This window comes from Lepidochelys kempii, chromosome 1 (assembly GCF_965140285.1).
Source record: "Lepidochelys kempii isolate rLepKem1 chromosome 1, rLepKem1.hap1, whole genome shotgun sequence".
Lineage (NCBI taxonomy): Eukaryota > Metazoa > Chordata > Testudines > Cheloniidae > Lepidochelys > Lepidochelys kempii.
Window position 1 is genome coordinate 230,008,618 of NC_136380.1, and position 27,295 is coordinate 230,035,912.

Consider the following 27,295-nt stretch of genomic DNA (forward strand, 5'->3'; position numbering starts at 1 on the left):
AATCTCTTGGAAAAGAAGAGTATTTTCCAGCAGGCTTAGAGGGTGATGGTAGCAATCTACTAAACAGTAGTAATTCAGCTATTTATTAATGAGATTAAAATACTTCTACTACAGCATGCAAAAAATTCACTAGGTGGAGCTCTAAGGTATGAGGTAGTCTCTCTTGGGACCTGCATAGAAGAAACGCTCAATGTACCCATGGGAAGACTTCAGCAACGAACTCACAAGTGCATCTCAAAACCTATTCACGCAAAAATAAGGGGTTGTAATAACAAAAATAAAACCAACCAACCCACCAAGCAGGTAACAAGCTGTGTAAACGTTCAGAAATCAAACAACTTTATGCGGTGGCCTCCTGAACTAATGATTAGCAGTTTGACAGAAGATCATTTTCTATAAGAAAAAGCTAGTTTGAGTAGAAAGAAATGATTCTTCATTTCATTACTTCATACAATGCACAAAGTGATAGGGACAGATTTTTCTTTATTTCCTTCATAAGGCTTTAAAATATTGATGTTACTCTTATGAACAAATATATGGTGCTAAAAACAAATGCATATAATTGGAAAGAACTTGATAATAGATTAGCAAAGGGGTTTTTATAATTCTGAACCTAGTGAAAAGTTAATTTTATTTCTACCTAAAAGGCATTCTACTTTGATTTCAAATGGTGAAAAACAAGTCTACAGTAGCCAGTATTTCACTGGGGAGGTATCTGTAAAAAACATTGATTTATAATCAGCTTGAACAAGATATATCTTTAAAGCATTTCATAATTCTTCTTAAAAAAATAATATGTGGTTCAAAATTTACATTTGCCAGATTACCCTTTTCGAAAGAAAGCTGCTCTCAGTGTTTGCGTTTGAAGCAAAATATTTCGCAGAAGAGAGAGTGAAACTGATACGATCTGAACAAAATGTATCCAGCTACATCAATTTTTTTTGGTGGGGGGAGAAGGAGAACGTTTTCTACGGCATGGAAATCGTCGAGAGTAGAATATAAATACAAACTCCGAGTCTCCAACCTTTGGGGGACTTGAGATGGGAGCTATATTTGTTACCTGCATTAACAGACAAGTGACAGTTTCCCTCTGTGCAACAGAGCTGCATGAATCCATAGTTTCTGAATCCCTGAAGTTTGGACTTAGTTTGTAAAACGACAGTGGTAAGAAAACTCTCGCAGTTGTGTTGGGATGGTCAAACAAATCGAGATCGTTTTCCTCGCTATTCTGTCTGTACTAAAGCCCTAGAATTCTGTTAAAATGTTATGGAAATCTAGTGGCTGGTAATGACCCGAGGCAAGTGGAAAAGACAACACTAAGAGTTAGATGAGGCTGGGGAAGGCAAAGGGGACAAAAAAAAAAAAGTTTTCTTTTAGTCTGAGCCCAGGAAGGGTGGTGGGGCGGGGGGAGAATCCCTCTTATTGGTTGTCAAGGAGATCTGCTGTTGGGTTTGCTGGACTGTCTGTCTTCAAAGCCTCCTGCCTTTACTCTGAGAGGAGCCATTTCTTTGCAATGCAGGGAGTCACTGAAACCCTCCGAGGGGGCAGAGGCTGAGTAGCCACAAGAACATTTAAGGCTCCTTAAGGACTTTCGACGTACCTGAGACTCTTGCAGCAGATGTGATGTGGGAAGCTTTCTACAGCACGAAAGGGCGGGGAGGGGGGCAGAGAAGTGTGTGTGGGGGGTGTTATTTCACCAAGAAAAGCCCCCCCTCCCACCAGATCTAAGTGAAAAGGGGTCAGATTAGATCCTTGAATATTTAAGCGGAGGGAACTTTCCACTGAGTGTCCCCAGTGTTTAGTATTGAAAAATGACTCGTGGCAATGAAACCAGTCACCCCCAGCCCTATCCTGTGTGCTTCTTACCTGTGGGAACGAGTACAAGGTTGCAAGGACAAGTGAGGGAATAGAGCGAAGGGCTGGGGAGGGAGGGGGGGGCGAGGAATACAAATCTCTCCTAAAAGGCTCTGGGAAGAGTTTAATTCCCTCCCCTCTTCTGCCTTTCCACCTCCCCCTCCCCTCTCTCCAGAGCCCGAGGAGGGATTGGCAATTCCTCCCCGTCCGTCCCGCCTACCCTCCGGGTCCCTCTGCGAATCAGCGGGATGCTGTCAGCGCGTCAGTTTCTCTGGCTCCCCTCTGCCAGTCCCAAGCGCGTCTCTTATCAAAGAAACACACCAACTGCATTGAATCATATCATTATCATGGGGACTGTTTGTTTTTCATGGCACTTTTGTTTGTTTTTCGCTCTCTTCTACACTGGCAGGTTTGCGGGAGGCAATGGGGTCCCAGGTAAGAGAGATCTTTCACCTACTCCTCTTTCTTTAGACGCGGGTTGTGGAAAGCAATTGCTGATGAAGGGACTGTATTTCTTCTCCCTCCCCTCTTATTTCTATAAAGGTGTGGGGAAGGAGGGAGGAGTAGACCTCTTTTGATTTTGCTGCTAATATTGCGAAGGGCTTTAAAAGTTGCTGTGGGGACGAGTTGTTCTCTGTGTTTGATGCTCTTATATTCAAAGAGACTTTTTGGAAGGTTTTTTTTTTTTAAAAGTTACTTCCCATAAGTGCTTGTGAAAATAGATAAGTGGTGCAAATAAATCTAGGTTCTGTGCAAGGAAAAGGTTAGGTATTGTATATTTTAAAGTTTCCCGTGTCTTTCCATTAACCTAAAGACCTGATATTACCCTCCACTTGTCTTATACCTTTTAAATAGCCCCCCCCCCTTGAAATATTAACTTCGCTACGTTGTAAAATCTGCACAGAAATGCTGTAAACCAGTGGGGGTTTATCTGGTTTGTTGGTAAAGCTGCATACAGCTCTCGAAGTTTGATTTTTTTAAAAAAAAAACTTGAGGGAGTTTTTTTTTTTTAATCGCTTCTCCCAAAATGTAAGGGGATTGATGAAGCAAAATGCACGCCTCCCGTGTACAAATTATTGTAGCCCAAGAAAGACAACGTGAAATTAGTAGCAGGGGAAAAGCTCATATTTGATTTTGCCTTTTTCGTTTGACTCATTGGCATTCAAGCCTGACTTCCAGGCATCTTCTGGTTGCTGCGAAATGTCCCCCTTGGCTCAATGCAGTTTAAATTTTTGACGGCATTATAAAGAGCCCAGCTGTCACTTTTGCTGATCTTGACGGGAGATGGGTGCCAGTTTAATGAGTCAAAAATATGAACCAAGGCGTTTTAAAAAAATCTTCTCTTCTTTTTGTGCTTGACTGAATCTGTGCCTGATCTCAGCAAAATACCCTCAGCCACCCTCCCCAAGCGAATTCACGTAAATCACAGCTAGATCTGAACTGGCTCAGCAGCTAAAATAAACGAAAGGGAAAGAAAGAAGGAACCCGATTACAGCCCTGCGTTTCTCAAGGAGACACAATACTCTGCTTTCGAGTGGGGGAAAAAACTTTTTTCTTCCTATTCCTTTAAAAAAAAATCCAGATTCCTTGTTGTTTAGCTGGTTCAGATTCTTAAAGGAAAGTGAAGGTGCATCCTGAAAGCAATTCTGTTCTTTATTCCCCCTCTTTGCAAAGTTCTCTGATGTGTGCAATATCTGATTATTCGCCTCCCTCCAAATAGCCCCTCCTGTCCCCGGTGACTTTGAAGGATCCTTGTTTCATCACTGGAGATGGCTGAGCGAGCATTTCTGAAACAATTAGCGTTAGGATTTCAATACAACTGTTTTCACTTTACTGCACCTTTTCTGAGGATCTGTTAATCTAATTGGCATGAAACAAACTGCACATGGATGTCACTGGATTCCTTCTTCCCGCCCCACCCCGCCCCTACTCCCGTTACTTTATAAGCATAAATCCTAACTTCACTTTATCGTGCTTTAACTGTTACCCAGATCATAAAATATTACTCCTGATCAGAGGGCTCCCTCTACGTGTGTGGGTGAGTGTGTCTAGCTAGGGAGCCTCAGATGTGCCTACTGCATTAAATTGTGAGGAAATCCATTTGAAGTGTATTCCCACTAAGGGGGATTTTCCTTATTGACATTAAGACAGCAATCAATAGCCCATGGCCACTTTCTTCCGTTAGCGCTGAGGCTTTGGAGGGCCCATCTCCCACAGAAACTGACATTCTTCCAAAGGGTCAGTCATTTCCCTCCCCCTTGGCAACTTCATTGCCTCTTCTCTGACAGTCACTTCATGCATTCAACTACAGTAGATGGAGAAAGGAGGAAGTTTGTGTAGTTGTCACTGGATTTTAAATTTTCCCATGTACACCCGCAGAACGTCAGGGAAAAGGGTTAGCTTGTCTTTATATGTTCACTTCATTAACATTCCCTTCTTCTCAACCCATTCCCCCCCCCTTTAAAAAATCTAAGGAGAAAACTAGTGCTCATCATTGGGAGGGGGTACTTTTTTTAAAAAAGGAATCTTGTATCCTTGTTTTAAAAGTCTACACATCATTAAAGACTCTGAAAGGAGAACGTTCAGAGAAGTTGAACATACAGTTTCTATTAAATGAGTTTTGGGGTATGTATACTTTTACTGCAGGTTACTCTTCTCCCCACAAATTTCTGGAGTTCCCTATGCTCTCCCATTCATTGTTGGGTGTGTTTTTGTTTTTTGTTTTGGGGTGGGTTTTTTGGCCCCTTAATAAAAAGGATTAATGTAGTTTGACTCTTCAAATATTTTTCTTATTGCCCTGCTAAGGTAGTTTGTTTAAACAGGTATCTGTCTTTCTAAATTAAAAGAGATGTTTTCTGGCAATATCCAAATTTCCTTTTCCCGGTCACTTAAATCATCTCTTATTTTGATTAGACAGACTAATAGAGTTGGTTGAAATTAGTGTGTACATTTTTCCAGTGTAGATCTACACTACAGACTGTGTAGATACAAAACTTCTAACTTCTGATTTGATTCCTAATGCATGTGAAGGAGTTTTGAGCCTTTGTGCCTTTGTGGAGGAATAAAACTAGCTTTAGAGAATTAAAGGTTGGGATATTTTTAAACAAGTAAAAAAGAACAACAGCAGCAACAATAACCAAATAAAATAATCCCCTCTGTTCATAGTGAGACTCAGAAGTCAGTCGACTAAACAACTTCTTCAGTTGGAGTGCCCATGTAAAGGGGTTTCTGATCTCTCACTGTTGAGATCTCTTCTTATATCTCTCATGTGTTCATTCTGTGATTACAGATGCTGATGAATGTGCCGAAGGGACAGACGATTGCCACATTGATGCAATATGTCAAAATACACCTAAATCCTACAAATGCATCTGTAAACCAGGTTATAAAGGAGAAGGGAAACAATGTGAAGGTAAGGATAGCTCCTCTTTCTTCCCCCCCCCCTTCTTATTTGTTTGCTCTGTAAATAGCTGAATTCCTCAAACGATTAATGTAGATTTACAGCTGCTTAACCTCAAATCTTGGTGTTTATTGGCAAGCATCCCCTGCTGCTTCTGCTAATTGTTCTGCTTCAACAACATAGAGTCCTACAGTCCGCTTTAAAAAATAAAACCAGGGAGAATCGTCTTCTATTAAAGCCAATCCGGTTTTAAACAAAAATGTTCCAAGAAGCGCACGGGGGTGTTTAGTTTTCAGTGTTTAAAAAGGTCCTATTCAAATCACGTGATCATAACCCTGGTGGAGAGGGATCTGAGCCTGGAACACTCCAAACAGTTTTGGCTGGTACTAAGCAGTGACCCTGAACTGCAGAGTGTGGTTACGGGGGAGAGGGAGGGAATAGATCTCTAGCCCTTCCTTTCTAATTCTCATATCACACAAATCAGTGATGGGAGAGACAGTTTATGACCTAGTTGTTATTTCTCTTTAAAATTCCCCACAGTTAAAGACAGGTAGTAACATAAGATGCTGTACTGAACCATTGGCCTATGTACTCCAGTATCCCATTGCTGGCAGTGACCAATACCAGATGTTTTAGAGGAAGATGCAGAAAACTGTAGGCAGTCATGGGCTAACCTGTTTCTCCAACCTGCCCATGAAGGTTTTCCCCGAAACCCAAAAAGTTAGACATTGGCATAAACCTTGAAGAGTCCAGGTTTATATATATTCCAAAGCCCCTTTTTACATATGTGCTATTATAGCTCTGCATGATCTTGTTATCCATGTAGGTATCCAAGGTTTTTTATTTCATGCTCATAAGCTTTTTGGGCTCAATGATATCTTGGGATAATGAGTTCCACAGCACATTGTGTATCATATGACAAAAATATTTTCTCTTGTTGGTTTTGAATTTGCTACCTTTCATTTTCATTGAGTGTCCTCTTGTTCTTGTGTAAGTGACAAGTTCTCTCTCTCCCTTTGAATTACAATGATTACAGTTCGGTAGGAAACCCAGTTGTCCAGCTCATCCTACATTTGATTTACTGATGTTATCAAGAGACTATAAACTTTCCTGAGTTTCTGGAACCTCACCAAGAGCCTGATCCAGCCCCCACTGAAGTCAGTGGAAGTTCTGCCCTTGATTTCCATAGGACAAGGACTGTAACTGCAAAAAAACAAAAGCTTTGAGGGGCTCTTGAAATGATGTGTATATAAAGTGATTGCGTGTATCTCTAGGTCTGTGGAACACTTTCCCTACTTGATCTGTACAAAGCTATAGAATTAGCCATTTTTAAAGCCCATTTTTTTATTTCAAGGAGCCTTTGGCATGCCATTGGGTTTATTGTATTTATACTGACTTTAATGGTGGCTTTACTTTCGTCTTTAAGTTAATCCATTCTAAGTGTGTAGGGTATTTTGATAGGCATTATATAAATTAATATTTCAAATGTTATACATTCTGTCTTGTCTTTTGTACTTCACCAGAGAGATCATTCTTTTGTTAGCAAGAATGAATATTATAGTCACTGCAGGATGCAGGGGGTTTCTTTTGTTTTTTTCACTTGTAGATGCTTAGCAGTGTTATAAATTCCCTTCCAAATCTGTATGTTTTTCTAGAGCAGTCTGCAACTTTTTCAAATTGTTTAGTGCAGTATACTATTATACTGTTACACTATTAAAAAGATTAAAGACCTAAAAATGACTTTGCTGAAGTCCACAAAAATTTGAAACCACATATTATTCTCACTGGACTTCCAAAATGTTTGTTCAAGCACCCTCATAAAGCATTTTTGTGGTTGTCATATTTTTCTGTCTTGGGTTTAAATTGACCGAAATAAATTCTTACTGTCCACCTCTTGGTGCTGTAGTATCTCTGAACTGCTGTTTGTTGGAAGCTAGAGTTTTTTTTCTTGCAAACAGATCGAGAGACTCATTCATTAATAAAGTTCCACAGGACCCTGATAAGGTGGGTGAACATCATTATGCTTTTTTTATAGATAAGTATACTTAGGTAGAGGGAGGTTAATATAAGGTCACACAGCAACTCAGTGGCAGAGCTAAGATCTATCTCCCAGTCTGCTACTCAGCAAGAATAAATTAATTTTGCATCTTCAAGTCAAACTTACAAAAACCACAGAGAGAAAAATAGAGCAACAGCATTGATTGTTACGTAATACATTACTACAAGACAAATACTGCCAGTAGCCAAACTCCTGAAAGCTATTTTGTAAGATACATGCTGTTATGTCTGTGATAACAAAGATAATTCTCCAGGTGAAATATGACAAATAATAATATCTACAGTGTCAAAGCCAGAACTGGAACAATTAATTATTCTGTCTCTTTATATCGGAGTTCTTCCAAATGGTTTTTGATCTACTGAAATTTATTACCTATGAAAACAAGAGGTCATTTTGAAAGATAATGTTGTCTCACTAAGTGTCTGTTACATATGCCAGTGAGAACCATCATATATATATTGCTTAACTTCCTAAAAAACAAAACAAAACAAAAAACACAAGGCAACCCTCTGATAGTGAAGTTGCTTTCTCCATTGAACCAAATTTTACACAATAAGCTGGGGTTCCCCATAATCGGAACTGCAGCTCACATGCTGTAATGAACTGAAACAAATCAAGATTTATAAACCATAAATAGAGTTCACTAAAATTGTTGAATATATTGTAAATGGGTTCCACTGTACACGGTAACATTTTTTCCGAGGGCCTGCCTTAGATTTTTTTTTTTTTTGAGTCAATGGAAATGACATTTTTGGGGACAGGGGAGGTATTGAAAACATACTTGATTTATGTATTTATACAATTGGTCTGACACCCACATTGTCTACACAAAAAATACAAACTCACAAATCTGGCCATGATATTTGTTTACTTTTTAAAATCTAGTCAGTCATTTTAAAATAAAAAAGTAGGATCTTAATGTTAATACTTGTCTCTTCTGCTGTAGGAAAAGTGGAGCCCAGTGTCTTGTGCTGGAATCTGTGCATATGTTGCTACTCTATAAACAAAAGGGTTGGAAGAAATTTACAGGTGCAGAAACACTCTCTTGAGAACCTGAAGTGACCTTTTAGCAATTAGACTGAAACAGTAACTTTTCCTGCAGATCCTTAATTTCTCTGGGTAGGGATCTCTTGTCTGCACAGAGCTCCTCTAAACTTTGATTTTCCATGAACCTCGGTTGGACTGGGCTTCTCTGACTGTCCAAGTTTTCCCAATAAAGGGGAAAGGTCCCCCAATCCCTCTGTGTCTCTCACCCTCTTTTGTTCTCCCTAGTTTGGCATTTTCTGCTCCCACCCACGCTCCTGCTGCTCTACTAGATATGAAGACAGGAGCCACAAAGAGCAGTTCCTATGCCCTGGTCCAGCCTGCAATTTTGCATCCCCTTTGAACAAACTACCCAGGTTAAGGTGTTTAAAATATACTTCTAGGGTCCAAATATTAAATTATATGTTAATACTCATAAGTACCTGAACTATGGCCTTATTCTTCTATGGTCCGAAGCCACTCCCTTTCTTTATAGAAATGTGACTTTCAACATTTTAAAATGGCATTAAACATATATCCTCTGTTTGTGTGTGTGAGTGATAAATATAAAGGGAAGGGTAACAACCTTTATGTATGCAGTAAAATAAAATCCCTCTTGGCCAGAGGTACAGAATCCCCTTACCTGTAAGGGGTTAATCAGTTCAATTAACCTAGTTGGCACCTGACCAGAAGGACCAATGGGGAAGATACTTTCAAATCTGGGGCGGGAGGGGAAAGGCTTTGTTTTGTGCTCTGTGTGTGTTCTCTCCAAGACAAAGAGAGAGACCAAGCAAATAATCCAGCTCCTACTGAAATGATACATCTAATATTCCTGAAATACTAAGTAATAGCAGGGAATGCGTTAGATTATCTTTTGTTTTAGCCTGTGAATTTTCCCTGTGCTAAGAGGGAGGTTTATCCCTGTTTTTTGTAACGTTGAAGTTTTGCCTAGGGGGGAATCCTCTGTGTTTTAAGTGTTATTACCCTGTAAAATTACCTTCCATCCTGATTTTACAGAGGTGGTGCTTTTACTTTTTTTCCTTATAATAAAGTTCTGTTTTTTAAGAATCTGATTGGGTTTTAGTGTCCTAAAAACCCAAGGTCTGGTCTGTGCTCACCTTGTTTACCTATCTGGTTGGTAGATTATTCTCAAGCTTCCCCAGGAAAGGGGATGAAGGGGCTTGGGGGAATATTTTTGGGAACAGGAGCTCCAAGTGGTCCTTTTCCTGAATCTTTGTCTAACTCACTTGGTGGTGGCAGCAGTACTCATCCAAGGACAAGGAAGGATTTGTGCCTTGGGGAAGTTTTTAACCTAAGATGGTAGAAATAAGCTTAGGGGGTCTTTCATGTGGGTCCCCACATCTTAACCCTAGAGTTCAGAGTGGGGAGGGAACCCTGATATGGTGGTGGCACAGTGGGATAATTTTGAACATGAAGCACAGACCTTAGGATTTTAAAAAGAAAATATTTTTTCTTTTGATTGCTTGAAGTCAGGGAGGATTTTTTTTAAAGGACACTTTTTTTGTTTGTTTCTTTCTTCTCTGCCTCAGGGCAGAGTAGTTAAGCTACAGCAAGGGAATTCATAAGCTAGGTTTTTTTTTTCTTTCTAGCTCTCGGGTTAGGCTAGGCTAAGCGGAGGGAGGCTAGGATGATGGAAAGTGATGTCCAAAAGAAACTAGTTTTAACCAAATTGGAAGCTGAAGAAAGAAAGAAGGAACATGAAAGACAACTGGAATTAAAACAGATGGAGATTGATGCACAAGTGGCCAGCGAAAAAGCTGCTAGGAAGGAGAAGGAAAAAGAGAGGCAGCATGCTCAGGAAGAGAGGGAAAGAGAGAGAGGAAGCATGAACTGGAGATAATGAAGTTAAAAGGACAAAGCCCTTCAGCAGTTGGCACCACCTCCCCAAAAATCCACAAATGGGAATGAGTGTGTCCACAGTATGATGAATATTTCATCACCTTTGAGAGACTGTGCACCTTCTATGCAATTCCTGAAGATCACAAGATGACCACACTGGTAGAAAAATTGACTGGAAGAGCTCTGGACATATTCAACAAGATGCCTATTGAGGATGCTTCTGACTATGGTAAATTCAATGATTTGGTTTTGAAGCGATTTCAAATTACACCTGAAACTTATAGAGTGAAATTTAGAGCCCTTAAGAGAGGGGCTGGACTAAGTAATGTGGCTTATGTAAACCAGATGAAGGATCTGTTAGATAAATGGGTCAAAGGAAGGGGTGTAACTAGCTCTGAAGGAATGTGTGATTTGGTTGTCCAGGAGCAGTTCCTGACTATGACCAATGATGATGTAAAACAGTGTTTGCGGGATAAGAAAATGGACTCATCAGAAAGTCTTGCTTCTTATGCTGATCAGTATGAATAGTCCCAGAATTTCAGAGAGGTGGGGCAAATTGGAACAAAACGGGTGGAGGTAGCAAAGAGGAACAACCATGGTCGCAGTTTGGGTGGATACCAGAAGGGACACCCCGAGACCACATCCTACCACCGGGGGCAGCCCAAGGCCCCAACTACATCCCAAGGAAAATCCCAGACACCTTATTGTCCGACCATACCATTCTCCAGCAACCCACCTCGCCCCAGTGACCAGTCAGCTGGCGATGTTTTAAATGTAATGAGCTGGGGTATGTAAAGGCCAACTGCCCCAAGAACCCCAACAGATTGCAGTTCATTGCACCGGGGTCACACCAGAGGTCCTCAGGCCCAGATGCCTCCCAGATATCCTCAGAGTGAAGCAAAACTTTGAGTGTGGGCGGGAAGAAGGTTATCGTGTGGAGGGACTCTGGAGCACAAGCGTCAGCTATCCACCAATCTCTAGTGGACCTCAAATTCATCAACCCAGAGGCCCAAGTGACTATGCAACCCTTCAAGTCAAACTCTTTTGACTTTCCTACAGCCAAGTTGCCTATCCACTGGTCAGGAATGTGGACTTTTGCAGTCTATGACGATTATCCCATTCCCATGCTGCTGGAGGAAGACTTGGCCAACCATGTGAAGCTAGCCAAGCGGATGGGAATGGTCACCCACAGCCAGGCTAAGCAAGCCTTCACACATAGCTCTGTTCCTGAGCCTTCTACAAGGGCCCAGTCTGTGTTACCAGAGACCCAGACTGAGGTGGTGGAATTGGACCCCATGCCAACGTCTGCAACAGCAGTAGTGGATCCAGTTGCAGAGACCCAGCCAGATCCAGTCCCAGAACTGGACCCGGTGGAGCAACCAGCACCAGAACCATTGCCAGCACTGAATCCAGAGCTTGCAACCCCATCAGCAACTCCAACATCAGAGGGCACCCCCAAGCTTGCACTGACAGCAGCAGCTAAACCAGCGCAAGAGGCTCAACCGGAGCCTGAAACACAACATAGTGCACCAGCAGAGAGTGGTTCACAGTCAACAGAAACACCCGCATCACCTGCATCACTTCCAGGGGGACCAAGCCCAAGTCCACAACCCAGTGAGGAACTGATGTCTCCAGCATCAAGAGAACAGTTCCAGGCCGAGCAGGAAGCAGATGAAAGCCTCCAGGGAGCTTGGACGGCAGCACAGAACAATGCAACACCACTCAGTTCTTCTAATCGATCCGGTTTGTTGTAGAAAGAGGACTTTTATACAAGGAAACTCTTTTGGGTGGGCACCAGGAAGACTGGCATCCTCAAAGACAGTTGGTACTTCCAACTAAGTACCAGGTCAAGTTCTTGAGCTTAGCCCACGATCATCCTAGTGGCCTGCTGCGGTGAACAAGACCAAAGACCATTTGGGGAAGTCCTTCCACTGGGAGGGAATGGGCAAGGACCTTTCTACCTATGTCCGGTATTGTGAGGTATGCCAAAGAGTGGGAAAACCCCAAGACCAGGTCAAAGCCCCTCTCCAGCCACTCCCCATCATTGAGGTTCCATTTCAGCGAGTAGCTGTGGATATTCTGGGTCCTTTTCCGAAAAAGACACCCAGAGGAAAGCAGTACATACTGACTTCCGTGGATTTTGCCATGTGATGGCTGGAAGCAGTAACTCTAAGCACACCAGGGCTAAAAGTGTGTGCCAGGCATTAAGACATTTTTGCCAGGGTAGGTTGGCCCTCTGACATCCTTACAGATTCGGGAACTAATTTCCTGGCAGGAACCATGAAAAGCCTTTGGGAAGCTCATGGGGTGAACCACTTGGTTGCCACTCCTTACCACCATCAAACAAATGGCCTGGTGGAGAAGTTTAATGGGACTTTGGGGGCCATGATACGTAAATTCATAAATGAGCACTCCAATGATTGGGACCTAGTGTTGCAGCAGTTGCTCTTTGCCTACAGAGCTGTACCACATCCCAGTTTAGGGTTTTCACCATTTGAACTTGTGTGTGGCCACGAGGTTAAGGAGCCATTACAGTTGGTGAAGCAGCAATGGGAGAGGTTGACGCATTCTCCAGGAACTAACATTCTGGACTTTGTAAACAACCTACAAAACACCCTCCAAGACTCTTCAGCCCTTGCTAGAGAAAACCTAACAGATGCTCAGGAAGAGCAAAAGGCCTGATATGATAAACATGCCAGAGAGCATTCCTTCAAAGTAGGGGACCAGGTCATGATCTTGAAGGCCCCCCCAGGCCCATAAGATGGAAGCATCGTGGGAAGGGCCATTTACGGTCCAAGAGCACCTGGGAGCAGTTAACTATCTCATAGCATCCCCCACCTCAACCCTAAAGTGTACCATGTTAATTCTCTGAAGCCCTTTTATTCCAGCGAATTAAAGGTTTGTCAGTTTACAGCCCAGGGAGGAAATGATGCTGAGTGGCCTGAAGGTGTCTACTATGAAGGAAACAGTGCGGTGGCATGGAAGAGGTGAACCTCTCCATGACCCTTGGACGTATGCAGCGACAGCAGATCAAGGAGCTGTGCACTAGCTTCACACCGATGTTTTCAGCCACCCCAGGATGGACCAAAAGGGCATACCACTCCATGACATAGGTAATGCTCGCCCAATTAGAACCCAACCTTACCGGGTGTCTCCTCAAGCCAAAACTGCGATAGAATGGGAGAGCCAGGACATGCTACAGATAGGTGTAATACGCCCCTTTAACAGTGCATGGACATCTCCAGTGGTTATAGTTCCCAAACTGGATGGGGAGATACGCTTTTGTGTGGACTACCATAAGCTAAATGCTTTAACTCTCCCAGACAACTATCCAATGCTACGCACAGATGAGCTATTGGAGAAACTGGGATGTGCCCAGTTCATCTCTACCTTAGACTTAACCAAGGGGTACTGGCAAGTACTGCTGGATGAATCCGCAAAGGAAAGGTCAGCCTTCATCACCCATGTAGGGCTGTATGAATTTAATGTGCTCCCTTTTGGGCTGCGAAATGCACCTGCCACTTTCCAAAAACTTGTAGATAGTCTCCTAGCAAGATTGGGAGAATCTACAGTCACCTACCTTGACGATGTGGCCATCTTTTCTGATTCATGGGCAGAACACCTGGAGCATCTACAAAAAGTCTTTGAGTGCATAAGGGAGGCATGACTAACTGTTAAGCCTAAGAAGTGTCAATTAGGCCTAAACAGAGTGACTTATCTTGGATACCAGGTGGGTCAAGGAACTATCAATCTCCTACAGGCCAAAGTAAATGCTAATCAAAAGTGGCCTGTTCCAAAGTCAAAGAAACAGGTCCAATCCTTCTTAGGCTTGGCCGGATATTACAGGTGATTTTTACCGCACTACAGCCAAATCGCCGCTCCACTGACAGACCTAACCAAAAAGAAACAGCCAAATGCAGTTCAGTGTATTGAAGAGTGTCAGAAGGCCTTTAACCAGCTTAAAGTGACACTCATGTCTGACCCTGTGCTTAGGGCCCCAGACTTTGACAAACCTTTCCTAGTAACCACAGATGCATCCAACCGTGGTGTGGGAGCAGTTTTAATACAGGAAGGACTGGATCAAGAATTCCATCCTTTCATGTTTCTCAGCAAAAAATTGTCTGAGAGGGAAAGCCACTGGTCAATCACCGAAAAGGAATGTAACTCCATTGTGTACGCTCTGGGAAAGCTACACCGATACGTCTTGGGACAGCGTTTCTACCTGCAAACCAACCATGCTGTGCTTCAGTGGCTTCATACCGCCAAGGGAAATAACAAAAAACTCTGAATAGTCTCTGAATAGTCAGTCAGCTGCTGTTGTACTTGATTGGTTGTTGGACAGACCTGAGTGTGATTTATTATACACTACAATGTACTTGTAGTCCTCCTCTCTAATGTATAAATGTCAGTGCAGATGAGCTAGCAGAGGATAGTGGTGGTAATATTCTGCAAGGGGGGGCTTTTTCTGAATTTTTCCCTATTAAATAACTGACACATTGCTAATATATTCTAGTTCTTCATTTGTGGCTAATAGAATAGCTCTTGTGCTGAATGGAATTTTATTTATCATGTCACAGTAGAAACTTTGAGGCCCCAACCAACATTGGAGCTCCATTGTACTAGGCATTGTACAAACAGGTGCATGAGACAGTTCCTGCCTCAAAGAGCACACACATTCATTCCCAAGATGGACCTATCCAATGCCACGCAAAAGTTTATAGAGTTCTGGTAGCACATCATGGATGTTTTGTTTGTTTTTTGGGGGGAGGATGAGGTTTGAATTCTTCCTCAATCTTAAATCAGATTCATTCTTTTATCAAGAGTCTCACATCTGGAGTCGGCTGCCATTTGTGTCCAATAAGTGCTTACTTTCTGCCTTTCCATTCAGTTACTCATCTCAGTGAGGATTTAGTGTTCTGTAGGGTTTCTTGCTCTGTGTTACTTTGAGCACCTCTTGGCTGAAAGAAGGGTGTCAGGGAGGGGATCATCTCCCATTGCTGTCTGGATGTATCTGGAATAAGGATCTGGTATACTTTCTCCTCAAGATGGGATTGTCTACTGGTCATCCATGGCCATTGTACTAACCCCAAGTATAGGCTATCCATATATAGGGAAAGAACCTGCATCAATGTTGAGTTTTCCCAGGCTTATGATGAAATTGAAATCTTTTAATCTGATACCCATCAGTAGCGTGAGGCATTTAGCTTTGTCATGGTCATTGCCTTTCAATATGGCAGAAAAGTGTGGAGCACAGTACAGATAGAGCCTAAACCATTCAGTAAGAATCTGCTTCAAAGCAGGGAATTCTGATTTCCTGGAATGCACGTGGCAGTACAATTCCTACCTGGATCAATGTTTGTGACCCAAAGGCTATTATGTGCAATTTATCCTCATACTGCTGATACAATAACATCCCTAGCCCATTAGCTAACACCATGATTAAAATGAATGTTTGGCTGAATTCTGACTGGGTCACAAATGGGGTAGAAAAACTGTTCATCTACATTTCCAATGCCTCCTGGTGGCTTTCTGGGCAGGAAGCAAGTGGAAAGTTTCTTGTTCCTCTGTTCATTAGGTCCTTTTAAAAATGGTCCCAGTAAGGATTTAGCAACTGGAGAAGTACCTAATGAACCCTTAATAGTATCTCAGGAAATCTGTTAGCTTTTTGTATCTCATGGAATATTTCTGATCTCTTGTGTTCAGACTTTGAATGGTGGTGGCCATATTTCAAGTGTCAGCTCCATACCCTTCTCTTGAAATTAACCTTCCCAGCTACCAGATTTCTCTTTTTCTGAGGTGGTCATGCTGACCATTTTTAATTGTACCCCCTAGTCTTGCAATCTCTCAAGTACTTTTTAAAAATATTTTCCATGTACTGCTTAAAACCCTTGCTCTACATCAGGATGCCATCTAAAAATAGGTCTGTATATCATCCATACAGTACTAGACAGCCGCAGCTGCACTGGTCAATCCAATGGTAATCCAGAGATCCACTCAGAGTTCTCATTTCCCAACTCCTGTTTTGGTACCTCATTCTGTATAGTGTGTTTCACTGCCACAGAAGGAAGGGTCATTGCAATGACTTCTGGGACCCCCTTGAATAGAGTGATGATGCCGTCTTTTCCCAGGACCTCAAGGTTGTTCCATCAATCCAGTCTCAGCAGATCCTTGGTACTGGACCATCTTTACCAATGACATCACCTGATGTGGTAACACGGCTGCTGTTCTCTAGTTTCTGAAACATTAGACATTCCTTCTTGCCTGTTTATGCTTTGTGTTTTCTGGCTGCCTTGGGATTGCTCTGGCTGGCTGCTTCAATCTGCTGGAAAGGCTCTGCCCCAGAGAATACCCTTTGGTTGTTGACCCATCTCATTACAATAGGTTAGGCTCATATCCTCAAGCAAGGTTCATCCTCTGGGACCTTCCAAATATTGCCTCATTTCAGCCTCAGTATTATCACTGCATAGCCTTGTCGTTATTGCCTGTAAACATTTGCTGTAGGTAATACTTGGCTTGGTCAGATACAGACATAATATGCTGCTGCAGCAGCTCCTTCCAGCAAATTAAACAATCCAAAAGGCTTTCTCTGGGTTGCTGAACAGCTCTGGTCAAATGTTATTAAAAATTGTCTCCTTCCTTTTTCTACGTACTGTGCCTTGAAAATCTGCTGCAGATAAGACCGAGCGTGTATTTTCCCTGTAAGTATGCAGTTGCAGTCGTAAATGTATAGCCTTTATTATGGCTTTCTTAGTCTCTATACCCTTTCATAATCTGGTCTCAGTTTGGTGTTGAAGCTATAATAACTGATCTGATCCTTTCTGAGCTGGTTGTACAATAATCTTGAGCGCCTTAGGGAACACTAGGGTACTGAAGTTGCTGTAGTTGTAGGTTTACAGTGACAGGTCTTCTGATACGTTACTGTATACCACTTCTTTAGACTTGCCAAATTAGTCATTAATAGCGCGTGTCTAATTCTGGCATCACCCTAGAATTGTGGCTCTCTTGCCAGACTGGATCCCCTATATCAGAGATAACTGTTGTCTATTTTGGTCAAATAGATTTGCAGTGGGTCAGTTAAGCACAGAAGAAGGGATATTTCCATCATTTCCCAACTTCATGGTGCTTTTTCCTCCATGTATTAAATTCTCCCATCATTACTCACATTGAGTAGTGCCTTATTCTATGAGCAGCTCCATTGATTTCAATGACAGCTACTTCCAAAGTACTACTCAATATTAGTAGGTGTGTGAGAATGTAGCCCTGAGTGATCAGCTGCCCATCTGATCTGAGCACAATAATTCTGTTTTTTTCTACCTTGCACTGACTTCAACAAATGTCTACTTCCCAGATTTTCCATGGGATGGATCTCATGGGAATTTCATGAGATTACTGGAGGTTGGAAGGAACATACAAGCATCCGATGAAGTGAGCTGTAGCTCACGAAAGCTTATGCTCAAATAAATTTTTTAGTCTCTAAGGTGCCACAAGTACTCCTTTTCTTTAAGCATGGAAATGCTCTTTTGAGAATCTTAATGGAACTTCATTGCAGCTCAACTGAAACAGCTACTTATGGTAACTTTTCTCCTGCTGCTCCTTTAATTCTTTGAGCAGCGCTTTCCTTCCTGTGCAGGGTTCATTTGAACCTTCAATTTACTCTTCTGGATTGAGCTATTCTGACTGTTCCACCGTATATACAATAGAAGGGGTGTACCTCCCTTCTATTTATTTTCAGGTCCTCTTTCCAGCCCGCAACCCATTCTTCCTACATGTCAGAGCACCACCGTGGTCTGCCAGATGGGAGCTACCATGAACAGCTCCCCCATTACCCTAGTTTGGAACTCTCCCCTTTTTACTTTGAACAAAGTATTTTCTCCTAACATTTTTTCAAAACTATTCTTCTTGAATATGAATTTTGTCATACTCTACTATACTCTAAACAAATACCAGGATTGGGAATGTGCCTCATTTATCAACAACCCTACACCTATTTGTCAACATGGAAAAATATTTTTCCAAGGACACTTCTGTAAATAGCTGTTAAGCTCCCCATCTGCCAGATAGTTGTTTGTATACACTAGAAACTTATTCACATATAAATACAGATAACTGGTCACTGCCTCCAATTACTGAGCCAGCTAGGATGATGTAAAATAAGTATTTAAAAGAAAGCTATCCCTTTCCCCAAATGTCAAAGATGCAGTGTGAGATGTCTGCAGGGAGAATACGTAAAATTCATTAACCTAAATGTTGTGTGTTTTGTCTTTTTGTTGTTATTGCACTTCTTATATATCTAATACATTGTGTCTATCTTAGCAACATTTTTCTGTATTTCTCCTTTCTGTTTAGTTTTCTTTCCCCTCCTCTTCTCCATCTCTTTACACGAAGCAACATATCCTTTCCTTGCATTCCTTCCCTTTCATACTGGCTCTAGTATTCGTCTGCCTAACTGTCCCCTAGCCCGCACCTTGCTCTCTCTCATGTTACATGATCTTATTTCCCTTTCTTTTTCTCCCTCTTTACATTTTCATCTCTCTCCCTTGTATTCTGTTCTCTCTTCTCTGGATCCCCCCAAATCCTTCTTGTTATCTTCTCTTCCATTTGAGATCTTTTCTTACTCTCAACTGGTGATACCCATAGTACCGGCTTCTGTCCTCACTGGGATTCCCTTTCTTGCTTCCTAAGGCATCTCCTTTCCTCATTCCTACCCGTAAAAAAAAGGAGTTTTTGCTGGTGGGGGAGAAGATTCTCTTTTATCTGGCTCCATGTTTCCTCCGTGCATGGGAGGCTGCTACTGCCACTCTTCAGGGTGAGTGGGAGGCCAGGTCCCTTCTTTCCCTGCTCCCCAGATGGCCTTCTCTTTTCCTACCTGCTGTTAGGGGATTGATGCTATTGAGTGGGTGTATGCGCATGCTTCCAGGGTCTGATCCTTTCTTGTGCCAGCCTTTGATGGCTGCCTGCAGTTGGGTGGCTGTCTTATCATGGTCATAGTCCACATTTGCAGGTCAGCATAGGCTGTCATCTTGAGGTTAGGAGGGAGCTTGTGGGGGTCCTAGCATTACAGACAGCAGTTAGAGATGTGTATAATTCCCAGATGCGGATCTTTCAGAGAATCTCCCCAGATTGGGGACCTCTAACTGTGGGCTTTGGTGAACCTGAAGACTGGCTTCGGTGGCTATGTTTGTGAATAAGTTGTGAGTGGAAATATCTACACTTTCAGCCGTAGATGTTAATTTTGAAGACTTTATCAATATAAAAGGACTGGAAACTCTGTTAAATCAAAGGTGGAAATTAGTTTTCACATGTAAAAAAAATCAGAGAACCTTAGAGAATATGCACAGATGATCTTTCTTTTTGAGTGCTTTGCTTTGCATCCTTTATAATGTTCTTCTAGCTTGTGTGTATAATTTCCTAGCTTTTTAAAAAAGAAACTGGAAAAAATAGAAATTCCATCATGTGGCATTATATTGATACCCACATGGATCATCAACAGGGTTGGAACATTTTGATCCCCCACCCCTTGAGCTAACAGAGTAACTGAAATAAATAAATAGATTGTCGTCATCTGAAGACCAGCATTAGTGATGGATGAGAGAGACATTTTGCCAGGGGCTTTCACAGATATTTCGTCACAGAAGAGGAATGGTGAGACTCGGGAATCTTCAGGTCGATTCCAGGCTCTGGGGGGGGAGAGTGCTCTAATGGTGTCAGACCCTTTGTGCTTCTGCCCTATCCCCTCCACTGTGACTCTGTCCCAGTCCTGTCTCTTCCCCAACCCTGGGTCCTCATCCCAATCCCAACCTCCTTTCCATCACCCCAGATCCAAGTCGCAGTGTCCCTCCTCACGTTAGTCCCAATCTGACTGTACTCCTTCTCCCATTCTACTCCTTTCTTTCCCTCCAGGCTGGCTCTCATCCCCTCTGCATTTAAATCGGGCAGCTTCCGCAGTGTGGCCTGAGCATCAGCGAGAGGGTCACTGAGAGCACAGGAGAGCCAGTTTCTCTGCTCTCAGTTCTGCTGGCAGTCCCACCCCAGCCTGGAGCAGGAACTACAGGGAAAATCTTGCTTTGCCCCGTAGCCCTCAGCTAGAGGGAATGTTCTTAGTTATCCTGAGGGCTAGTCCATACTAGAATGGCTACAGTGGCACAGCTGTACCGATGTAGCTGCTAGTGAAGACACTCTATGCCAACGGGAGAGAGCTCTCCCACTGGCATAATTACTCCACCTCTCCAAGCAGCAGTAGCTATGGCAATGGGAGAGCATCTCCTGCTGACATACCACTGTCCACACCAGTGCTTAGGTCGGTGTAATTTATGTAACTGTGGCTTTTCCACACCCCTGAGTGACCTAAATTATGGTGAGGTAAGCACTAGTATGTACAAGCTGTGAGGGAATGGTGCATGCACAGTCTGGTCTGCACCAGAAGCTGTGAAAGGCTAACGCATGTTCGTTGAGAATGGAATATATGGAGATGTTTATCTGCTAAAATCTAAGACGTCTCTATTTAGCTTGCACAAACTGAGATTATCCAAAGGTTTATTATTTGGCTAAATTGGGACAGATTTTCATGGGGATGGCAAAAGGCACAAAGACACACAGGCCAGTCCCCGGCCAAATTTCAAGTCTCTGCTTCAAGCCTGAGGACACTAGCACTATTTAAAGAAATGGTTGCCAGAATTTTTTAATAGGGGCAAGCAAAATTATTTCTCCTAGTCTAATTCTCAGAAATGGCTGAACTAATTTGTCTGAAATTTTGCAGAAATTGTTAGCATGTGGCAGACACCTGGCATGCAAAAGTACAACCCAAATGCTTAACGTTTGGCAAAGTTATAGATCTTATTATGGTAAATGTCAGGCAACCTTAAAAATAGGTGGTGCTACCACCCTTCCTATATTTAGGTTGTGAGGGTTTCCTACACGCTTAGGACTTCCAGGACTCCTAGCAGGAGGAATATGTCCCCAGGGTATTTTGTATTGCTATTTTGTTCAGATGCCTGATTCAGAAAAGCACTTAAATATGTGCTTAACTTGTAAGCTTAGGTCCTTTTAAGTGCTTTACTGAATTGGGGATATCATCTTGATATTTTCCTGCTGTAGTGTCTCCTCCATCAGAGGAAGTTGCGAAAGATGAAAGCTTTTCTCTCTGAGGTGTGTGGTTATTTTTGGGGGGGGGGGGAGATAAGGGAAGGCCCTGATCATGCATACACTTAAACATGCTTAGCACTAAACAATGGAGTAGTTCCACTGAAGTCAATGCGATCTGCGACTGTGAATAACATCAGATTCATGAACCAAGTTCTCATATATATTGACATTGCATTATTGCACAACCTCTGATGGCAATATCAGAGATATTATTAAATACACAAAATGACCTTAGATTGCTTTGATTCCTGCATTTTCAATTTATTAGACAAACAAACTTTGTGTTCAGTGCTGACATGAAAATTGGGCTTAATTTATTTTCATTCACTGCCTCCGCCAATACAATTTGAAATGGTGAGAGCCTAGTAATTTATTATTCATTGTAAGTAGTAAAAAGAAAAGGAGGACTTGTGGCACCTTAGAGACTAACCAATTTATTTGAGCATAAGCTTTCGTGAGCTACAGCTCACTTCATCGGATGCATTCAGTACAGAGAGGGAAAAAAATGAATGCATCCGATGAATTGAGCTTTAGTTCACGAAAGCTTATGCTCAGATAAATTGGTTAGTCTCTAAGGTGCCACAAGTACTCCTTTTCTTTTTGCAAATACAGACTAACACGGCTGTTACTCTGAAACCATTGTAAGTAGTGTTACTGAAAAACCTGTTATACAGAACTATTACATGATATACATGGTCCCCCACTTGTTCTTATCAGAAGGATATCGCACTGGAATACTTCTGTTCTAATTTGATTATCTGGTAGTTGGAGCTTAGATTCAATTATGAACCTGTGAATAGTCTTGTTGACATCAATGGAATAATTCAGTGCTTAAAGTTGAGCGGGTACATAAGTGCTTTGCTGAAGTAGGTGATGGTTTACTGCAATTTTGTGCAGGTGGGGGCTGAGGATTTATATCTGACTTCATATCTCAGCAGATGTTGGCAATATTTTCCTTTGCGGGGGTAGAATTGTACTCTAGATCTATTTGCATTCCTTCTTTATGTGTTTAATCTAGATGAAATTCCTCTAAAGGATGAACAAATGGTTAAAAAACTGTACTTAAAGAGTAATTATCAATGGTTCGTTGTCAAACTAGGAGGACGTGGGATCCCACAGGGGTCTGTCTTGGGTCCAGTACTACACTGTTCAGTATTTTCATTAATGACTTGGATAATAGAATGGAGAGTATGCCATCAAGATAGGAGGGGCTACAAGCATTTTGGAGGATAGGATTAGAAATCAAAAGCACCTTGGTAGAATTGAACTCAAAATAACAAGATGAAATTCAATGAAGACAAGTACCAATTACTGCAAATAGGAAGAAAAAATCAAGTGCATAAATACAAAATGGGGAATAACTGGCTAGGTGGTAATACTGCTGAAAAGGATCTGGGGGTTATATTGGTCACAAATTGAATATGAAGCAAAATGATGCAGGTGCAAAAAGGCTAATATTCTGGGCTGTATTAACAGGAGTGTTGTATTTAAGGCACGGACACGAGAGGTAATTTTTTCTCTCTACGTGGCAGTAGGGAGGCCTCAGCTGACGTATTGCATCCAGTTTTTGGAAACCATACTTTAAGAAAGATGTGGACAAATTGGAGAGACTTCAGAGGAGAGCAACAAAAATAATAAAAGGTTTAGAAAACATGACCTATGAGGAAAGGCTAAAAAAACCTGGGTATGTTTAGTGTTGATTAAAAAAGATTGAGGGTGGACCTGCTGCCAGTCTTCAAATATGTTAAGGGGTGTTATAAAGAAGATGATGGTCTGTTGTTTTCCATATCCACTGAAGGTAGGACGAGAAGTAATGGGCTTAATCTGCAGCAAAGGAGATTTAGGTTAGATATTAGGAAAAACTTTTATAACTAAAAAGCAATTAAGCTCTGAAATATACTTCCTAGGGAGGTAGAATCCCTGTCTCTTGAAGTTTTTAAGAACAGGTTGGACAAACACCTGTCAGGGATGTCTAGGTTTATAGGTACTGCCTCAGTGCAGGGGATGGACTAGATCAGCGGTTCTCAAACTGTGAGTCGGGACTGCAAAGTGGGTTGTGACCCCATTTTAATGGGGTCACCAGGGCCGGTGTTAAATTTGCTGGGGACCAGGGCCAAAGCCCAAGCCTCCTTGTGTGGTGGGGCTCAGGCTTTGGTTTTAGCCCTGAGTGGCAGGGCTCAGATTATGTGCCCCTCCCCTCCTGCCTGGGGCTGAAGCCCTTGAGCTTTGGCCCCCCCAATCCCCTGCTCAGGATGGCAGGGCTCAGGCTTTGGTCCCCCTTCTATGGTCATATAGTAATTTTTGTTGTCAGAAGGGGGTCGCAGTGCAATGAAGTTTGAGAACCCCTGGACTAGATTACCTCAGAAGGTGCTTCCAGCGGTATGTTTCTATGATTCTATGAAAGTGGGGCTCCTCTAGTCTACTGACAGAAATACTCACCCACAGCAGCCCTCTCCTGAAGGCAATTGTTCAGTGACCTGTAGGTCTGCCAGCAAGAGCCCAGTCCTTTCATCTGTCTTGTTTGGACCTGTCCATGTGGACCCCCACTTTGCAAGTCACTCCCAAACAGTCACCTGTCAAAGCTACTGCTTGCCTTCTTGCCAGAAACAGGCTGTTTTGCAGCCTTTCATCACAGCTGCCAATCTGCTTGGCCCTCTCTTTGCAATCAGATTTCAGGCTGCTGCCTCCAGCCTATTGCTCCAGCACCCATGCGCCCTCTGCCTTCCTGTGACCTCTGGTGGTAGTTCTGTTCCCTATCTTGGTGGGATTATGGAGCCCTCTACAAGCTAGATGTTGCATTAGAGATTAATATAGTACCCAGTAGTGAGCCAGCAGGTTCATTATAGTTAAAAGAGGATATGGAGTGATTCATGCACCTGCAATAAATGCACTTTCCTCTTCCCTTCACCCATGACCAACTTTTCACAGACCCCGATTCTTCTTCTCTCCTCCTGCACAGAAAGTAGGGTGCTACAGCTTCCCTGAGAGTGGAGTAATCCATGCCCAAAGGTGTCTGGATGTCTAACTGAAATGTAAATTAAACAAAGAGAGAAACAAGGCAAAAGTCCTCTAATGTAGCATATGTCCAGAGAAAAATGGCAAAGGCACGTGCACCCCGCCCCCCCCCCCCATTTAAAGTTTCAGCCTTGATTTGAAGGACACCAGGGATGTGGAATACAAAAGGATATTTCTTCTTGAATACATGACAGTGGAAAGGTAAAACCATCTATCTCCTACCCAGCAATGAGTGCCACTGAAGTCAGAGTCTCCATACAAGCATGGGAGTTCATCTGTATGGATCAGATTCCAGGATTGGGGTCCAACTTTCAGGATTTTAAGTTATGAGTGTCCCAAATCCCTTTTCCCCCTAAGCTGATGAACATCTCACATGTGAATAGACTGGGGGAATCTTACTTATGAAAAAAAACTATATTAGCTTTAATTTCCTGAGGGAGCACAACTGAGAATTAAAGTGAAGCCATGACTGGATTGAGCATAATCAACTTCAGTACATAGTCAACTTCAATACAGTAAATCAAAATTACAATTCTGCCCCACCTCCTTTCAGAATGTAAATATTTTTGGTAATGGATAGTCACAGTCAGAAGGTATGAAGTTTGTGTCATAGGCATTCATCTTTAGTACAGTTTAACAATTTTTTTAAAAACTATAATTGTGTAAATATTGGTGATAAACAGATCAAGTACATGAGGACTACATTTTGGAATTCATCCATGTCACAAAGACATGTTTTCCTCAAGTCTTTATGTAGGGAGTCATTTATAGCTCTCTATAAAAGTGATTTTGCATCTCACATACCCATGATAGTTCAGATCCTCCTTTTGTTTGTGCTTTAATTTCTTTTATTTCCTTTTTTTAATGGGGGAAATAGAATTCCATTACAGAAGCATCTGTCTGTAGTAACAGAGTCAGCTAAATCATAAAATCCTTTATGTGGTATAACATGGAGTCCAAATGGAGAATACACATGTAAAAATATTTAAAACATCTGAAAGCTGATGGTAGCAACAAATAGATACAATTTCATGGAATCATTTATTGACAAGTTTTATTTACATCAGGTATGAAGGCTTTTGTATGCAGTTCTCCAAATGATTTCACTGTGCTTTCCCCAAACAGAAGGGCCGTGGGATCAAGTTTTGTCTATTTAAAATACCATGCACAAAACCTTTATTAATGCAACATTAGGGCTGAGACATCAGGCTTTTTAAAGTCAGAAAAAGCAGAGTTAAGGCCAAAATTTTAACTTGGTTCCCCTATTTCTCTTTACTATGGTCTCTTTATAACAGTAGAAATACTTTGTTAGATAATATAAATTGGAAATAGGTAGGGTAACCTGCCATATTCGCTCACATCAGAGAAGTCACTCTGTTCCTATAGCATGTTTTAACAGTTTAGGAAGCCTGCATCAAGCTCTTTTGCACTTACTAAACTCCCGAGAAAGCGGGTGTGTTGGCCTTATGAATCCCATGGAATTGCTACCATACAGGTAACAAACTGACAGCAGTAAATCCATAACTTTCACCATCCCTCAAAACTAGTCAAAGGCAACAGTCCTTACCAAGACCACCAGAATAAAGCAAAAATTGATTTTCTAGATTGAGCCATATTGGAATTCTGAGCCCCAAAAGAAGAAATTTAAAAACACTTTCAAGAAGTGAAAGCTCTTTCCTTCCTATTCCCCCAAATCGATTTTGTGATTAGACTTTACGGAAATGTTTAGGCAACTCTGGCATGAGTGTTACTATGATCGGAGGAATGAGGGTAGGAGGTGTCATAGTCATCTTTATAATGGGAAGCTGCCTCAGCCCTAAATCTGAAGGCACTAACATGTCTCCATAATGCTTCTGTGCATACAAGGAACATCGTCAATGTTCATAACTTCAAAACTACTGAACTGATTTTATTTGTGCATAGCTTATTCCTTAGATTTCATTAACAACCTGTCTCAGTCCTGCAATCTGATCTGTGCAGGCAAGATATTTATGCCTGCACAGAGTCCTACTGAAGTCTCCGGGTCTCCAAACAAGCATGGGAGTTCATCTGTGTGGGTCAGATTGCACGATTGGGGCCCAACTTTTAGTATTTTAAATAATATGTGTCCCAAATCCCTAGGCTGACCAGATAGCAAGTGTCAAAAATCAGAACAGGAGGTGGGGGGGGGGGGGGTAATAGGTGCCCAGGTGAGAAAAAGACCCAAAAATTGGGACTGTCCCTATAAAATTGGGATGTGCTGTCATCCTACAAATCCCTGACTGGAACGTGTGCAGAAAGCATGTGTCTTCTGTTTATAGATGTAGGCCTCAAAAACTGGCTGACCCAGTTTTCCTCAAAATTTCCAAAAGAAATTAACTTCAAAGCTGAGACCAAGCATGAACAATTTCAACCCCAAATGAATTACTTGACAAAGTTATGAGCAATCTGGAAAAGGTGGAGTGTTATATCAGTAATAAAAGCCAGAACCCAGACTTCATATGTTTCTACATTAACTAGTCGTGTGTGCATGCACACCCATACAAGCAACTGTTGAGTCAAATAGAAACAGGTTAACTACACTTGATTGTTTGGGAACTATTTCCCCCTTTTGATATGTTTATAAAGCATTTTATTTTTACCAATTCTGTCCTTTACTGAACCATATAAAATTAAAGGGCAAAACCCATAATGAAAGCAAGTCTTATACTATATTTATAACATTATAAAACTTGTGTTTTATATTTTGCTCTTAAATTCATGTACTATAGACTGCAACACTTCAGATATGGGACAATATTATTTACCACTGAAGACCTAGTTTACCAATGGATTTTTCTTTATGAGCTTCTGAGCAACAGGGATGTATAAAACTTGATGGAAACATATGTCTGCTGGTCTCAATTAGTCATTGATATGTTCTTCTTTTCTATTATTTAAGGCAGGGGAGAGCACTTTAAGTG

General features: G+C 41.9%; 1 protein-coding gene across 4 annotated transcripts in view; it reads left to right on the forward strand.

The window, feature by feature from the left end:
- Positions 1-2,079: 2,079 nt before the first annotated feature.
- SCUBE1 (signal peptide, CUB domain and EGF like domain containing 1) overlaps positions 2,080-27,295 on the forward strand; it is a 297,458-nt gene continuing 272,242 nt past the window's right edge. For all 4 annotated transcript variants that reach the window (XM_073316774.1, XM_073316783.1, XM_073316805.2 and 1 more), the window contains exons 1-2: positions 2,080-2,289; positions 5,144-5,266. In XM_073316774.1, the coding sequence (XP_073172875.1) occupies positions 2,103-2,289; positions 5,144-5,266 (310 nt within the window). In that variant the 5' untranslated portion in view covers positions 2,080-2,102. The remainder of the gene's footprint in view (positions 2,290-5,143; positions 5,267-27,295) is intronic.